This window comes from Peromyscus eremicus, chromosome 9 (assembly GCF_949786415.1).
Source record: "Peromyscus eremicus chromosome 9, PerEre_H2_v1, whole genome shotgun sequence".
In the NCBI taxonomy this organism is placed as follows: domain Eukaryota; kingdom Metazoa; phylum Chordata; class Mammalia; order Rodentia; family Cricetidae; genus Peromyscus; species Peromyscus eremicus.
The window spans coordinates 52,481,393-52,499,464 of NC_081425.1; the positions used below are offsets into that span (position 1 = coordinate 52,481,393).

The 18,072-nt window shown below is 49.5% G+C and overlaps 1 protein-coding gene across 1 annotated transcript in view; it reads right to left on the reverse strand.

Moving 5' to 3' along the window:
- Window positions 1–3,006: 3,006 nt before the first annotated feature.
- Loxl2 (lysyl oxidase like 2) overlaps window positions 3,007–18,072 on the reverse strand; it is an 85,440-nt gene continuing 70,374 nt past the window's right edge. Inside the window, exons 9-14 of the mRNA XM_059273393.1 lie at window positions 17,405–17,567; window positions 13,547–13,790; window positions 7,197–7,312; window positions 6,037–6,173; window positions 3,847–3,958; window positions 3,007–3,240 (exon numbers count right to left, since the gene is read on the reverse strand). Of these exons, the coding sequence (XP_059129376.1) occupies window positions 3,161–3,240; window positions 3,847–3,958; window positions 6,037–6,173; window positions 7,197–7,312; window positions 13,547–13,790; window positions 17,405–17,567 (852 nt within the window). The 3' untranslated portion in view covers window positions 3,007–3,160. The remainder of the gene's footprint in view (window positions 3,241–3,846; window positions 3,959–6,036; window positions 6,174–7,196; window positions 7,313–13,546; window positions 13,791–17,404; window positions 17,568–18,072) is intronic.

An 18,072-nucleotide genomic window follows, 5' to 3' on the forward strand; every position in this document is an offset into this window, starting at 1 on the left:
CTTGCACAACAGTTACACAGGTAGAGACGAGAATGGTGTTACATATTAGTGTTGTGTGAAGGCCAACTTTTATCATCAGCTTGACTGGATCTGGAGTCCCATGGGAGACACATTTCCGGGTGTGTCTGTTAGGGCATTTCCAACTGAGGAGGGGAGACCCACCCTGAACACGGGTAGCACCATCCCATGTGTTGGGGGCCCAGACTGAAGGAAAGGGGGAAGGTCACGTGAGTGTTGGCCTTCTCTTTTCCTAGTCCATTGAGATCTGAGCAAGCAGCTCCTTGCTCCCGTTGCTATAGCTTTAAACTGCTCCTGCCCTCAAACCATGTGCCTAATCCTTCCTCCCCTGTGTTCCTCTGTTGGGTATGTGGTTGCAGCAACAAGCAGGGTAACACGAGCTGGACCTGGACCTGTCGTTAGTGGCGCAGCAGGAGACAGCACACTGTTGACATCGGCCTGAAGTCCCCTTCCCCTTAGAGACCTCCAGGTCCTTGACTTTGCTGCAGAGAAGGAATTTGAGATGAGCCAGAATAAAGCAGAGTTAAAGTTTATTTAAAATATTTTAAATATAAATTTAAGTTACAGGGGATAAGAGGTGCTCAGGGAAAGAGTAAGGCACACCCGAGAGCTGGGGTGTGGGCTTCTCGAAGTGTCTTAAGTGTCTTAGTAACTAGCTATACACAGGGGTTTGGAAGCCTTTGGTATTATTGATGGGCTGTTAAGTCCCACTGCCAACCTCTTCCCCTTTTTGATAGTGAGATTATGGGGTGGCTCTAGAGGTGCCTTGGGCAGGACTGTACCCTGATAAGGTGAAACCATGGGTCATGAGGGGTAGCATAAGGATCTTGAGATATGTTTTTTACTGTAAATAGTGCTCCTGGTGAAGTTCTAGGAAACTGTAGGTTTACACCTGGGAAAGGAGAAAGGCCATTTATACTTCCTAATTCCTTGCTATTTTGTCATTCTTACTTGAGATGTCTCTCTATAAAATGAATACTGTCTCTGTATTGGCACCATTCACCATGTTATCTGTGTCCGCGTTCTCAGCTGGCAAGAGCTTCAACCAGACTCAGGTGAAGGGCCCCTCCCACCTGGGTCCCCAGGATGTTCTCTTCCCATCCTGTCTCAGGACCATCCAAATCTTCAGTCATCCCCTAGGAGCCTTGGAATGTATGTCTTGCTATGGTACTTTAAGTTGTGGCTACAGCTGCATAGAATACAGAAGTTGGTTTAACTGGAGGAGGTTGTGATAGGTAACCTTGACTGTCACCCAGGTGGGATTTAGAACACCTCTGGGTGGGTCGATGAGGGTGCTTCCAGAAGAGGTTTACCTGAAGAGGGAAGGCCCACGCTAACACTAGTAGCACCATTCCTTGGGCCGGGGTTGTAGGCTGAATACAAAAGTGAAAGCAGCCAGGCGGTGGTGGCACATGCCTTTAATCCCAGCACTCGGGAGGCAGAGCCAGGCAGATCTCTGTGAGTTCGAGGCCAGCCTGGTCTCCAGAGTGAGATCCAGGACAGGCACCAAAACTACACAGAGAAACCCTGTCTCGAAGAAAAAAAAAAAAAAAAAGAGTGTGTGGGGGGGAGCAAATGGAGCACCAGCATTCACCATTCCGCTTCCTGACTGTGGATACAATGTGACCAGCTGCCTCCTGCACCTGCCACCCTGCCTTTCCCATGATGGATTGCAGTCTCAAACTATAAGCCCAAATTCACCTTCCCTCAAACTGCTCTTGTCAAGTATTTTCTCATAGCAATGAGAAGAGTAACTAATACAAGATTAGTACTGTGAGTGGGAACACTGATGTGATAAGCATGGCCATGGAGTTCTTGAGCTATGGGAACAGGTTTGAGGGGGGACTCTGGGAGATCCTGGAACTTCGGGCCTGAAAAAAAAAAAAAAAGCCCCCAGAGTGCTGAGAACAGAGCTGAATGGATTATTCTGGTGGGAGTTTGGAAGACCAGAATGCCAAGAGAAATGTGGACACTGGAGGCCTGCTACCTGAGGTTTCAATGGGGCCCTGGGACTAGCTGAGTCTCTGGAACTGAGCTAGAAGCCAACCATGTTATACCCTGGCAAGAATCCAGCTGCAGTCTGCCTGTGCGCCGAGCACTTGAGCGGATCTTGAGAGCGATGGGCTAATTTGTTTGGCGGAGGACATTTTAAGACGGGATAGCAGTCAGGCTGTGGTATGGCTCTGCTCGTGGCTCTTATTCAGGCTCACTGTAAAAAAGGAGCAAGTGGAGCAGAAAGAGACAGGCAGAGGTGCAGTTTGGTAAGCAAAGAACACACAGAAGTTTAAGGCAGCTGAGAAAGGGGGGTGCTGAGAAAGCCACTATGATCGTTAAGGAGCACATTCCCTACATGTGTGAAGTCCTGGGTTTCATGCCCAGCACTCTGGAGGTGGAAGCAGGAGGAGCAGAAGTTCAAGGTCATCCTCAGCTATCTAGTGAGTTTGAAACCAGACACGGGCATGCTCCTGCCACAAGGCCTTCTTTGCCACGACGACACACCGGGTCCTCCCACCACGAAGGCCAAAACAGAGCCTTCCCTCCTTGAGTTGATCTTGTCAAGAAGTTTGTACAATGAGGAGAAAAAAAAAAAAAAAAACACTTAATACAGAGGTCTCGATATTCAAGTTTTCCAGAAATGACCTAAGAAGGGGGAAAATGGAATCCGGCTCGACCACCTCTGCGGTTGCTGAGTTCACACCTGCCACCTCTCCAGGAGAAAATGGCCCATCTATGCAGAGCGTGGTGATGTCGCACTTAGGATATACCAAAACTTGGATGGGATCAGCTGCTCATAGCTTGCCATCCAGTTCCCACAGCCATGTGCCACAGCCCCTGCCTCTGAGGCCTCAGGACAGGGACACACAGCCGTGCCTGGTAAATGAAGGAGCACCTTTGTTCTCAGCTAGACCTGGCTAGCCGCGAGATGGCAATTGGTATTCCCCGCCAGGAGACACTGTCACCTGAACTCAGTAGGTGACCATTAAGTCACTTTTCTTTCTTTTGTCTTTTGTCTTTCTTTTTCTTTTGTTGAGACAGAAGCTCGGTCTAATGTCTGGAGTAGAAATCTCGTGGCAATCCTCCTGCCTCAGCCTGAGTGCAGGGATTACAGGCATGAGCCATCATGCCTGGCCCCAGGTCTTCTTTACTGCACAGAGAGCTGATTATTTAGAAGTCCGCTGAAGTGTTCAAACTTCTGCTCAGTCTCCTCACTGAAGGCTCCACCTGGAGAGCAGGAAGTCAAGGAGACCCAGAATTAGGTACATGCTCAGCTGTGGCCCTACTGAGCACTCGCCAGGATGGTACTAGTGAGCTCTAGGGCCAGGGACTCAGCAGGCACTGTGCCAAACTTAGGGCGTTTAAAAAAACACACAGTGCCACCAGGAATGAGGCCTGTCGCATGCCAACAGAGGCAAAAACTGCTTTCCTTCTTGTTCCCCAAGGAAAACGCTCTTCATTGGTGACGAGGCAGGAGAGTGCTTCCCAGCAAAACTCGGTACACAGAGCCCATGAACTGATGCCTACGTAGCTGGGGTCACGGGACCAGTGGGTTGATGGCCTTAGCTCCAGCCCTTACATAGACCTGGGGTCTGCCTTGCTGGGCCCACCAGTTCCGTACCATCCTCTCTCCTTTGCCAGGGCTGGCTGCGAATACTCAATCCCCACCCAGGCCTTCATGCATCTCTGGCTTGCTTTCTGAACTAGGAATTTGATGCTGGCTCCACTCCCAGCTTCTCCCAGATTAGCTGCCTCTGGTGCCCGGAGAAAGTAGGGCAGCTGTGTCCTGTGCTCTAGCCTCTGGAGGAGGGTGGGGCCGCCGAGGGAGCTTACCTACGTGACAGTTGTACATCCAGATGCGGTAGCCATCATAGCGGCTCCTGCACTTCATGATGTTGTTAGAGAAGTCTGATTCTGGCACCTCGTAGTTGGGGTTAATGACAACCTGGAGGGAATCAAGTCACAGGACACTGCAACTCCTCTGCTGGCTGTCCTCCACTCCAGGGCAGAGGCTGCAGACCCTTAACAGTATGGCTGGGTCTTCCCTAAGAGAGGCTGTGGCAAAATGAGGCTAACTGGGTCTGACGTCATATCCTGGTCTGGTAGGGGCCATGCCGGAAAGCCTGTGTCTGACCTGCTAACCACAGCCTACCCAGGCCACGTGCATGTGGTACTGTCCATTCAGACAAACTGGCAAATGTCCCTCTCTGAGGTGGCCTGATTTTTCTTTGATTTCTCTTCTCCCTAAATCCTAGTTGTCCCCTCAGCCCTTCCCACTCAACGTGGGTGGATAGCACCTCCCACACTAAGGCCCAGACAGCTCCCTGTCCATTCTAGCATCCCTGAAGGGTGGACATGAGCGCATCCGATTACAACCTGGGCCCAGGGTTGCTCTCAGGGTGGGTGTGGCCCATGTAGGAGCAAGGACTGGGGTGAATTGTGTGGTCTTCGCAGTCCTCCCCATACTCACACCCAAGGTTCTAAAACTCAGAGCATCTGAGGGAAGTGGACTGAGGTCTCTGTATCTGGAGGGGATGAAGCAAGGACCCCAGAGACCCATCTGCCCATCCATCCCTGCCTCTGAGTCTGGGCACCCCTGGCCACTTCCTCCCTTCAGGAGTCCTCTTCCAATCCCTATTGTCTGCCACAGAGGTTAGCTCTCGTGTCCTGTTGACTTACAGTCCAGGGCATCCACAGCTCTGTGTCATCAGAAACACTGGCATACCCCCAAGCCCACCCGTCTGCTAATTGTACCGCTTAGGGGACAAGAACAGGACATAGAGACTTGTGACCTGCATTTGCCTAGCTGTGACATGAGGATACTAACAGGGTCCCTTCACCGGGAGAGTCAATGGGTCGATGCACTTCCTGAGCAGAGGGCTATCCGAGACCATGAAGCACTTTTAGCAGATAGGATGATACACATTCACCCTGCTAAGTGACAGCGAGCTGCCAATAGGAGCCACCAGGCACTGTATGCATGTCCATAGCCATGGAAGTCCACTCTTTAAATCACAGCGCTCTGCTCCCAGGCCTGCTGTGGTTCTGGGTTTGGCTTGAGGCTAGAAAGTGCTTGGCTGTCTACTTTTTAGAGCTGCTGATACCCGGGGACCCTTTCAAAGCACCCTGTGGTTACTTCTCCGCAGGTGTTGGCTCTTCAAGGGAGTGTCTAGGAGTAGGGATTGTGGGCTAGACCATGGGCTGGTTGGATTCCCCACTAGGAAGGCTTTCAAGGCAGAACAACCCATTTCTGGTCACACACGTTGCCACCCAATAGGGCAAGCGCTGGGAAACGCAACACATGGGGATATGTGGAAATGAAGCCTCTGTAGGCAGGAATGCAGCCATGTGCCAGGAGAAAACTGGGATACAGTGTTGCTCTCCCCTGCCACATGGGCCTGGCCGGAGTGTGCCACAACTGTCTGCAGGAAGGCGGAAGCCAGGGCTCCCTGGCTCTTCCTCAGGGCAGGGTAGTTGGAAGCCTTCACAAAACAGTCTCCTGGCCAGGGTGTCCTTAGCTGGACTTCCTAGCCTTACAGACTCATTTGTGTGCAGGGAGATGGCCCTTTTGCAGATCCTCCTGGGGAAGGAAAAAAATCACACAGTTTCAGGATAACACAACTGCTTTCAGCCTTAATAGAACAGACCAAAGCAAGGTGTGAAGTCCAGAGGAAATCAGTACGGTGGCTGTAGGGGAAGCCTGAGATGTGGGTTGCTTCAGAGTTCATGGACCCACTTCCTGGTTCAAAGTAGCTCACACATGTATTTTGATTTCAAGCTCATGAGGTTAATTGAATTATATATGACTGTCTGTATATCTTGGGTTCCATTATGGGCTCCCAACATGCCCTGCAGGCTCATATCCTTCAGGCCCATATGCCTCATGTATAATGATTGACAGATAAGATGGTCTCTGAGTGAGACACCCTGCCTGGCCTCATGGATCTTACTTCTGGACACCCACAAGAAAGCTAATGCAGTTGCTTCTCTTTCTCCCAGCATCCCTGGGTTCTGCCCACTCACCTGGAACAGGTAGTCTCCAGGGGGCACGTCGGTGATGTCTATCCATTGGCAGTCAATGTCATGACGGTACATGTCCCAGCAGCCCATGGTGATACCTTGTTCTCCAAAGTTGGCACACTCATAACTCTTCTGAATGTCTGTAGGTGGGCAGAGAAGAGCATCGCCATGCATCTATGGTCCCCGCCTCACCTCTTCTAGTCCCCAAGCCCCCCAGCCCTGTTCCATCCCATCCTTCCCATGTGGGCTTCTGATACCTTCCCATTTCAACAGAACCCTCTCACTCAATTCCCTGTCTACATGCCAGCATTCCCTGCAAGCCCGGCTCGAGGTCTTCTCCTCCACAAAGTGCTCCCTGACCAATCTGGACTATGCTGGCATTCCTGTGAAATCCTCGGCCTGGGGTAGGGATGAGTGTCATGACCTGAGACATCTGTAATGTTTACTGTTTATCTTAACATGAGGTCCTCTCTTCTTCTCTAGACCATCAGCAACTGGACTCTGGGTTCATATCTAATCTGTCTTCTTGGTCCTTCATAGATTGTCTGTACACTGTAGGTGTTCAAAACCTCTTTTCTATGTGATTTCATGATGTCGGCAGTGGGGCACGCCAGCGTCTAGAACCTCATATGAGCAACAGGTAGAGGACAGGTATCTGTCCTGAAAGGGTCCTTGGTGTGTGAGAGTGGCAGGTGTCCTATCAGGCAATCACGGTGAGGTGTGATGACCTACCTGAGGTAGGACCACAATGATATGTGCATGGTGGTCAGGGAGAGGAGCTGGGAACATGACAGGGCTCTATACTGATATGGGAGAAGAACTTGGTATTGGGACCCTAGGGAGAATGTTCTGTGGCAAGCAGAGAGGCAGAGGCATGTGAGTCAGGTTCAAGTGACCAGACCTCACCTGGAAGCCATGCAGCCCTCTCCTTGCCAGCGAGAACAACTCTGGGGGACAGATGACATCAGAACCACTTCCCCAGCCCGAATGTGTAGCCACTGAAGGCCCCAAGAGTTGGCAAATAAAGACCACGTGGATACCCAGCAGTGGCCAGAGTAACATGGAGAGGTGCGTGGCCTGGCCTCCATCCAGACGGACTGTGTTCAAATCCACTGGGAGCGCCCAAAGTTCTGTGAAGCCCCAACCTTCCCCTTCAAACATACCTCCCTCACACTCTGTGTCCTCCAAGCAGAAGCTGGCCTTGTGGCCCTCAGCCACCTTGGTGCCGTTGAGGCTCAGCAGGTCATAGTAAGTGAATACCTCCATGCTGTGGTAGTGCCTGGGAGTCAGAAACAGGGCCCAATGTCAGTGTCTGGAACCACGGCTGCCTAGAAGCAGCTTCCTAGCTGGTGAGTTGCCTCTGGAGAACCCCCAGGTAGCAGGGCCAAGGGTGGCAGGGACAGGAATGAAGAGGGAACTGAGAGATGGGAAGACCAAGGCGAAGACAGTAACTTCTGGGCAGGGGTGTCAGACATCTTCCCACGCCTTGATTCCCTCATCGGGAGTGGGGATGAACTAACTAAATGGGTGGAATGTTGTGGGTGTCCGTGAGTCCAGCTGACAGCCCAGTGTCTGGTGTTTAATCGGCTCAGTACAACAAGCTTTTTAATACGCAGGGACCTTCCTGAGGGCCCAGCTGGCTCTCAGCCCACTCCCTCATGGAATCTTTCCCAGATTTGCCATATGTCTAACAAATGCCCATGTATTAAAAGCTTCTTTCCTGTGGGGGGCGCTGTTGGGACACTATGGACTATTTGGAGGCACAGCCTATAACAGTCTTAGGTGATTGGAAGCATGCCCTCAAAAGGGATTTCAGGTCCACAAGTCTCTTTCTTTCTCTGCTTCCTGGATTCAGGTGTGTTTGTCCCTATGCACGTCCCCACATAGATGTCTACCATCTGCTGCCCTTGGACACCATGGCTTTGAACCTTCAAAACTGTGAGCTAAACAAACCTTTCTAAATTAGTTTCCTCAGATATTTTTTTTTTACTAACATAAAACTATTAGAGCAGACTAATTTTTAAGATCACATTTTTTAAAAGTAGGAATAGAGAAGGAAGGAAGGAGATAAAAGGGGTGGGGTGGCAATCACAGGGAAACAGGAATCACTAAGATATAGGGCACGTGCCCAGAGAAGAGCACACATGTACCCGAGTGATGTGTGTGCACTCTGGTGCGGGAGAGGAGGCCTGGCCTTGGCCTAAGAGCCCTGGGAAGGGAGCAGTAAGCCCACGCTCCTCAAAATGAGCCAATCAAACAGGAAGGGGAAGGGCTAGGAGGTTTCTGGAGAGTGCGTGGTTCTCAGGGAGGGGCTTTCTGGAGAGTGGGTGGTTCTCAGGGAGGGGCTTTCTGGAGAGTGGGTGGTTCTCAGGGAGGGGCATGGCAGCAGCTCGGGAAAGCACATCTCTGGGGTTCTAGAAGGGAGCGTGTACAAGCCGGGTGCAGTTAGCTCCCTCGGCTGATAGTTTACGGCAGTCCATGCCATCACTTGAGAGAAATTGAGAACAGATGTGCTGAAGAGTGACGCATCTGGTTCAGGAATAACAGGGGAAGCGGTGCTACTGAGGGCAGCTGAGGGGATTCCAGAATCATCCATTATGCAGGCCTAGAACAAAAGATAGCAGGCTGGCCTTCCCCTTGTCTCCACCTGCCCTGTGTGGGTCGTACCTGCAACTATTCTAACACACTCATCTCCACCATTGCAGGGATATCTAGTAAAGGAAGCCTCTTAAGGCACTGTAGGGGCAGAAGCTCTGGCTTTGTTTATGCCCAGCCCAAGTTTCCTCTTTGGTAAAGCAAGAATATTATTGCCAGCTTCTGGGGTGATGTAAGGACCAAATAATATAAATGACAGAGCTGGGGCTGCAGCTCGATTGTTGGAATGCTTGCCTGGCACGCAGGACGCCTTTGGTTCGATCCCCAGTACCACATAAACTAGCCATGGCAGCCTGTGAACCCAGCACTGAGGGGGTGGAGACGAGGGGATCAGAAGTTCACGGTCATCTTCAGTTGCATGAGTGCGTTTGAGGCCAACCCAGGTGCAGGAGAACCCGTCTCAAAGAAAAATAAATAAAAGGATAGAGACATAAAAGAACCCAAATGAGGCCGTAACAAAGGATGTTCTCAGTGTTGGCCATGTCCTTATCGTGGCTCCGCCCACCCGCAGTCACCGCTGCAGAGTCAAGGCTCCTGGGGTCCTGTCACCCAGCCTGACTATTGGTGTAGCAGCCTGGAGCATCCTCCACCGTGTGTGCAGGAGAGAGGAGGGCCATGGAAAGGGTTTCCAGAGAGGAAATTAGAGGCTCTTTTCTTCCTCCCAAGTTTGTTCATGCTATATAAATAATGTCAGAAGTTGCTAAGTCGGGCTTCCCCAGGTCATTCATGTTTCTGGTAAAATGGCACTGGGCCAGGGCCAGCGGACAGCCCTTACAAGGAACATTTTGTAGCGGATGAGGTGATGACTTTGAGGGAGTCTATTTTGGCTCCCTGCAGGGAGCGGATGAGACATGAGGTCTGACTCACGGAATGAAAAATGTCTGCTCTCTCAGAGAGGGGCTTATGTGACTTGCTGACCGGCTGGAAAGATCGCAGGGAAGTACGTTTATGTTCCGTTGTCTAAACAGAGTTTAGAGGGAGCCACAGACGGGCTGTTGTGAAGCGGCCTCTTGTAGTCAGACCTCCTTCAGTCTGGGCCTGGGTCTTTTCTAGCTGCAGTTTTCTTCCTGGGAGGAAGCCATAGGCTTCACGGCCCCCTGCTTCTTGCTGATTGCTGTCCTGGAGCGTGTCTGCTTTATCTCCTGGACACCCTTGAAGGCCACATGTCTCTCCTAGGTCCGAGGTAGACGTGAGATCCATCTAACCTCCCACAGGCCTCCACCCAGGAGACAATGATGGGTGCCAGGAAGGCAGGAGGGAGAGTCTTGGGCAACACAGTGGCCCTCTTAGCAGCTCAGAGTCTAAGGGTAGACTGAGCCCCGGGGTGGGCGTTGGAAATTGCAGACATGAGAAGAAATTCCAGAATACTAAAAAAGGGAGTGTGGCCTGGTGCTTCGTAGAATTCTTATATTTGCTTGTTTGATTTTCCTTCCTGTGGTGCTAGGAATACTCGGTGCTCTACCACTGAGCTACCCCACTGTTTTTCTTGAGACAGGGACAGACTATGAGTGAGTCCAGTGGCCGTGGACTCACCATGTGGCCCCAAATTCATTATCCTGCCTACTGAATGCTGGGATACCAGGTATAGGCTACCATGCACAGCTTTTGAGGTCCTTATAATCTAGATAAAATGAAAGTTGGTCTTTTCCCGTAGGATTCCAGGGCTCTGTGTCCTGAGAGCTGGCACTCCTCTGGGGCTATGTCATGCCGGATGAACACGTAGATGGAAGACAGACACAGCATGATCACAGGAGGCTGTACATGTCTTGACGTACTGTCACGACAGATTGAGGAAGACGCACTTGGGTGTTTTCCAATCCTATCAAGGACTGCCATAAAAGACAGGGGTCCTTCTATGGGCTCTAGCTTGCCATCCACATGTGTCAGGCCTACTGACTGGTGAGATGAGGGGCCTCTAACTGGTTCAGAGGCCTCATTGCAGCCGTGGATTCTGACCCTGTCGGTGGAGGGGGCTACTAGGCACATGGTGGAGGCAGGCTGGACAGACACACCCCTTCTGCATCTGTGCAATTCCTGAACCCAGGGCCTACAGCCTGTGCTGGGGCCCATTCCTCTGTTCCTCCAGCTCCCTCCACCCCACCCCACCCTGCCCTGGGATTCCCCAAGAAGGGAAGGGCAAGCCCCCAGGATACAGCTGACTGCATCGAGGGTACTGATACCAAGGGCGCCATAAATGCGTCTAAGAGCACTGATCTTTGTGTTTCAGTTCGTGTCTTCAAGAGTATAGTTAGCTCTGCTCCTCAATGTAGCATTAATGAATGTGGAAGTGGCCAGTTCCCCATTCACATTTATCTGAGCCAGGGCTCTCTCTCTCTTGCTTGGCTTCATTCATGGCTTCAGAATTTCCGTAAACCTGCTGAAATGGAATGTCAGTTCTTTCAGAAGCAACTTTCTTGAGTTGAGGAAGGGCCAGGCCAGCTCTCAGGAGCCTCTGCAAGGGGCCCAAGAAGAGCTAACTTCATCTCCCTTGGAAGGTCTTTCCAATGAACCTGAAGAGTACCAGACAGTTTCATGTTTGTAATCCCAGAAGTTTGGAACTGGGGGAAGGAAGATTGGGAGTTCAAGGGCAGCTTTTGCTAGATAGGGAATCACAAAACCAGTGAGCCTGGAGACGTCACCTGGAGCTCTGGAGACTGAGTGTACGTGTGGGGCTCATGAAGTTCCTTGGATCGCGGTCATAGAATACCTGTGCCTACAGTGTCTGTCTCTCATCAAAACTGTGTCATGCTATGTTTAGTTAAGGTATGGGGCCGATCCCTGGGCACAAGGACAGAAGAAGGACTGTACCAAGGTCACTGACCAAGGGCACAATACAAGTGAGAGAACAACCTTGAGGACGTTACCTTCATGTCCAAATGACAAGAAACCAGGGGTGCCCCAAAAAAGGGTCATATGTTTTGCCCATGTTCTTCTCCACCCTCCCCTCCCAAACCATTGATGGGAACATTTGTAGGCAAAGGAGAAAAGAGACCCCAGGAAAAGTGGGGAGGGAGAGTCAGAGTCCCTGGGACTCCAGATCATAACACTGCCATGATGTCACCATATGGCTGTTCTTAGAGTGGAGACTGATGTCTCTGAGGGTAAGCATATGGCACTAGAGCTTCCTACCATGCAATCTTGGGTGGGCCACCATATGCAGGGCTGGGATGCAATTACCGTCCACTTATAGACCCATAGGCAGCACCAGCCCCTGCTGTCCTGGCTTCCCACCACGTGGTCTCTAAGGGAAACCAGGCACTGAGACTGCCATGGCTTTAATTCTACTCCAGTTTGTACCCTGGCAAAGACGAAGTGATTCCTCGGGCTTCGGGGTATTTACAGCACTCAGCAAGCCGTTTCAAAGGAAAATCAGAAACTGAAGTGGGATCATAGCATTTTCTTTTGGAATAGGCTGTACAACCCTATCCTCAAACTGATTTAAATGTGAGTGGGTCATGAGTTATGGCATGAAAAAGAAGCAAAACACAGGAAGGTGTCTGATGAAAGTCTGGAAGAGCTAACAGGGAGAGCAGCACATTTGAGAGCGGACGGGCCTGGCTGAGACCCCTGATCTGTAACTCCTGACGCTAGCTCGGGCAGTTGTATGGAATTCAATGACCTGTTCATCGGAATGGCCGAATGTGAGTGCATGTGCCTCTGATGTGATTGCAGTGTTAGAGCTGGATGGAAGCCTAGAAGGACCTCCCCCGGCTCTGATGCACAGACCTGTGGGGGTCCTACTGAAGTGCAGATGGGGTCACTGGTCTGCAGCTCTGGCACTCAGCATGCCCAGATCTCGCTGTAATGGTAGACACACCCATCCAGGGGCCTCACTTTGAAAGGCAGGGATCTAGTGCAAACATTTCCTGTCATAGATAGAATATTTGAGAGAACGGATCTACTAGGAGTTCGTGGACCTTTAGAAGAGGGATTCCCGGTAGGAGGAATAGCAGCTTCTTTTCCAACAGTGTGCCTACAGTGTCCTCGACCTGCCCAGACTGAGGACAAAAAGTGACCAGGTAGTGACAGCGGAGTCTGGGTTGGATTACAAGTCAAGAAGAGCAAAGGAATCATAGGGAGGGAAGAGGTCCTGGTGGCTTCCATAGGCCCTGGGGGCACTGGCTCTAGGACTTCCCACTGTTCTTCTGTCCTGACCCAGTCTATGCAGCACCTGGATCACAGCCACAGATGAGCTGGAAGGGAGCCCAGAAGTCCCAGCAATGTGGCCCAGTTGGCCTAATGTCAGGCTGCTGGTCAGGGACTTAGGCTTAGCAGGCCTAGACCAGTTGTCATGACTCTGAGTCCTGGAGCTTCTATTTCCACACCCCTAGTCTTCCTAGAGATATTAAAAACACCGACTAAGGAGGACGACCAAGGGAGATTTGAAATGGCAGTGGGGGAGGGGACTCATTAAAAGTACAACCACGTGTATGCAAATACCATAATGAAACCCATTACTTTGTAGGCTAACTTTAAAATTTAATTTAAAAAAAACCTCACACTGGTATGCAAAACATATTTCTGTATGGACAGAAGGCCCAAGGCTGCAGACCGGAAAGTTCCCTCTAGAGTACAAGTGTACTGTGCATGCCCTTAGAAACTGCTGACCGAAGGCCCCTGGAGGACCCTGGCACTCAGATCAGCATGTCGCCTAGGGTCAAAAGCACTGGAGCCGAGAGGCAGGGACCCAGCCAGTGAGCTGGGAGTGGAGAATGGCTTCCAGAGACATAGATTACTCGTCTGCCTAGATCTTGGATCGTTGGCCTTCCTGAGGTGACTCTGGCATTCTAGATCCCTGGTCTGGCTACTGAAGAACACCAGGCTGGGTAACTGACTGACCAAGGGAGGCAGGGCCTACCTGTGGCAGTCATGCCAAATCCACGCGTGGCGGCCATTCTTGGGGCGGAAGTCGGACTGGCCGTTGTTGTGGATCTGGGAGGAGAAGCGGAGAAGGCGACGGTAGCCTGTGGTGGGGTTGGTGTGGACGGCGGAGGCCGAGAGACAGTTCTCCTCCATGGCGCACTGCAGCAGGAACATGGGCCTGTCCTCTAGGTAGGCAGTCTGTTGCACAATCTCGGCGTTAAGCACCAGGTCAGGTGCGGCTAGGGAAGACAGACATGGGTCACAGACGGGGAACCCCTTCCGTGGGCACCCCTGAGAAAAGTGCCATCACTCTGCACACGTCCTTCTGAAGCTGGCCTAGGCCTCCTCCATGTTACCTTCCAGTCACCCCCAATTATACTCTCTCTTTTCCAGAAGTCTTCTGGACACTCCCCTTCAGTTCCCAGTGTGGGTGGGCAAATGGCTGACACACAGATGGGTGACAGACACCCAAGGGCTCCTTAGATCATTCTCTCTACTTTCAAGCCCCTCAGACTTCCCATAATAAAAAAACCAGAACAATAATGAAGGAGACACTACTCACCCTTGGTGTGACTCTCTCACTCTCCCAGCATGCATTCGGATTTATGGCCTACTAATGCCGTTCCCCCCAAAATGCATCTTGACTATTGATGTCTAAATACTGCCACATTCATGTTATGGTTGTGTAATATTTAATTCACTACCTGCTTCTGTATTTTAGGGAGGCGATGCCTTGGCTAACTAGAATTTTTCAATTAAAGAAAAGTCTGTGATCAACATGCTATAGTCAAACTGCACCTAAATTGTGTGGTGTGTGTGTGTGTGTGTGTGTGTGTGTGTGTTTTCTTTAGAATATATCTCTAGCAGAGACATTTCCAGGAGAAAAAGCAGCATGACTATAAAACTTTGATGCACATTGCCAAACTGCCTTCTCACAAGTTTTTCCTGTTTCCTTTCATCACAGCATGGCATAGAGTTTGTGCAGAAAGGATGCTGTCCACGTTGTTGGGGGTGGAGGAAGGAGGCCTCTTTCTACAGATGTGAACTGCAGGGCTCCCGTGAAACATGGGCTTAAAGCATGTACTTCAGAAAACAGTTCACAGCAACGTCCTAGGCCTAACTTCAAAAACTGGGGGTTGAGACTCTCCATATGAAGTTGTGTAAGTGAATGCGGAGGGTCTTGAAAATTTGGGAAACAGTGAAAGGATTCTGAATACACAATGGCTGAAAATTAATTCGAAAATCAAATGCCTAATGAGGCTGAGGTGTTTCTGGCAGTGCCTCCCCATGTTGCATTGCGTGACTTCACCACAGCCTTGGTTCTGAACACACAGCACAGCATGCACACTTTGCATTGTACATGTCACATGTGCAACACCAACAAACACTGCCCCAAACACCTCAACTCATATTCAAGATTTCCATATGTTATGATTTACAGTGCTTTTACTGTACACAAGCGTTTTCCGTTCTTGGAGAAACATGGTTCAAGTATGGGAAACAAAGACTTCTAATATTTTCCTCCCAGCATTCCTTTGCAAATAAATGTAACATCGGCACATCTTCAGTTGTATTGTGTTAGAGTGTCCCTTTTCAAAAAGTGCTGCTTGAGATGCTGACTTGAATTTCATTTTTTAAAAAAAATGTTGAAAGATTTTTGGTTTGGGATTAGAATAGATTTTTAATCACCTCTGAAATGGCCCTAAACATATGTCTGTTGTTTTGTATTATGTATTTATGCAAATGGTGTTCTTAGCATTAACAATTATAATATTAAATTATTGATCAACTCTTTTTTTTTTTTTTTTTGGTTTTTTGAGACAGGGTTTCTCTGTGTAGCTTTGCGCCTTTCCTGGGACTCACTTGGTAGCCCAGGCTGGCCTCGAACTCACAGAGATCCGCCTGGCTCTGCCTCCCGAGTGCTGGGATTAAAGGCGTGCGCCACCACCGCCCGGCTTATTGATCAACTCTTATTCATCAAGATTTATTTCTTTATGCAAAAATAGAAACTACACCCTAACTAATATAAAAGCTAGATATCACACATATAACTTGGCACAAGCTAGAGTCATTTGAAAGAGGGAACCTCAATTGAGAAAATGCCCCACCAAATTGGCCTGTGGACAAGCCTTTGGAGGGTGCATTTTCTTGGCTGATAATTGATATGGGAGGGCCCAGCTCATTGTGAGTGGTGCCACCCTGGGCTGGTGGTTCTGGGTTCTATAAGAAAGCAGGCTGAGCAAGCCATGGGGAGCAAGTCGGTAAGCAGCACCCCTCCATGGTCTCTGCTTCAATTCTTGCCTCCTGGTCCCTGCCTTATTTCTGGCCTGGCTTCCTCTCATGCCCAATAAATAAATCCTCTCATGCACAAGCTGCTTTTGGTCATAGCAATAGAAACCCTAACTATGCAAATTTAATTTCATCTTTAATAAATGGTAAAATTATATGCATACAAAATAACTGTTGTAAAATAAATGTGTGATTTATTATCAGCAAATATTTGATTTGTGTACCTATTTTATACACCTATATAATTAAAGTCATGTAAAAATGTCTCAGGCATCTTGAGCGGAAAGGTTTAAGAATATTGGTCCTCTAGGACTGATTTCCAATAGATGCAGAAATCTCATTTTCTGATTGTTGCATGTTATACTGGTTGATTATCAGCTTGACAGAACCTTCAATAACCTGAGAAGGTAGTCTCAGCTGAGAGATTCCCTAGATTAGATTGGCCAGTGACCATGTCTGTCAGGGATTGTCTTTTTGTTAATTGGTCCAGCCCATTGTGGGTGGTACCATTCTCTGAGTAGGACTGTATGAGAGTAAAAGTGTTGACAGAAAGCAAGCAAGCAGGCAGCATGTGTACTTTGCCTCTTTCTGCTCTTGACCATGGTTGTGATGCTTTAAGTTCCTGCCTTGATTTCACTACAATATTAGAGTATAAACTGGAACTATGTACCGAATGAACACTTTCCTCCTATGTGACTTTTCATCAGGATATTTTATCCCAGCAACAGGAATGAAACCAGAGCATCGATAAGTATCTCAAGAGAGTATGGTCTGGAGGAGAACTCTAGCATTTACCTCTCTCTGCTTCCAGATTGTGGATATAATGTGACCAGCTTGCCTCCTAGTCCCTGCTCCTGATGGACTGTATCCTCAAACTATCAGCCAAAATAAACTGTTCCTTTCTTAAGTTGCTTTTATCAGGCATTTGATGCTTGTGGTAGTTTGAATGTCATTGGCCCCCACAAACTCATAGGGCATGGCACTATTAGGAGCTGTGGCTTTGTTGCAGTAGGTATGGCTTTGTTGGAGGAAGTATGTCACTGTGGAGGTGGGCTATGAGGTCTCATATATGCTCAAGCCACGCTCACTATCTCAGTTCACTTCCTGCTGCCTGCATGTCAAGATGTAAAACTCTCAGCTCCTTCTACAGCACCATGTCTGCCTGCACTCCGCCATGTTCCACCATGATGATAATGGGCCGAACCTCTGAACTGTAAGCCAGCCCCAATTAATTGTTTTCCTTTATAAGAGTTGCTGTGGCCATGGCGTCTCTTCACAGCAGTAGAAACCCTAACTAAGACAGTACTAAAAATGAGAAAAGTAACTGATAGACACGCCTTAACCTAACCCTTCCCTGTTTCCTCTTTACCATGTCATCAGCCAGGTCCTGTGCTTGGGGAATAGCTTCATTTGTCCCCTTTGACCCAGAATCCTCTGTGCTTTCCTCTCCTGAGCACACACTGTGAAACCCCAGAGTCTTGGGAAGAGTAACCGATGGTTCCCTGAACTCCCTAGAACCCGGAACAGGTGGCAAGAGTGAGAGGCAGCCCTTAGAAAGTCTTACTTTCTGAGCAGGCGACTCCAGCACCGAACCGCACCCCACCCTCAGGGCAGGTCACCTCCTCATCGTGGTGGCAGTGTGCCAGGGAAAGCTCTGTCCCCGAGCACTTCACTCCACTCATGACCACTTGGTTGGTGAAGACATTTCCATGCCAGTACCAGGTCTCCTGGAGAAATCAACCAAAGAAGTCATTAGTATGTCACCTTGTCAACTTCTGGCTTCACAAAGCCCTCAAGGTTTTATGATCCCATTTTTCAGATGGAGACAGATGAGGCTCAGAGAGCCATTTATCTCAGCCATGCAGTTAGCTGGTGACGGAATGAGTGAACATCTACAACTAACCCTGGGTTTGCAGGATCGGAGACATCCATTCACATATGCCAATAATTAGCTGTCTTATAAAAGTCAACTTCTGGATTTAATTATAGGAAAAGCATTTTATAGGATGCTGACTGAGGAGCCCCAGGTTGATGATGCTGAGATTGATTAAGGTCTTTCTAGCAACAGAACTTCAAAACACTGTTAGCATATACTCTTATAGCTCAAGAACTTTCTAGTAGAGAAAATGGGGTGGGGAGAGGTGGGGACAGGTAAAGAGCTTGCAAGAGAACATAAGATCCTGTGCTCCTGAAGTTTCCAGGGTTTATTTATATGTCAGCTTGGCTCAGCAA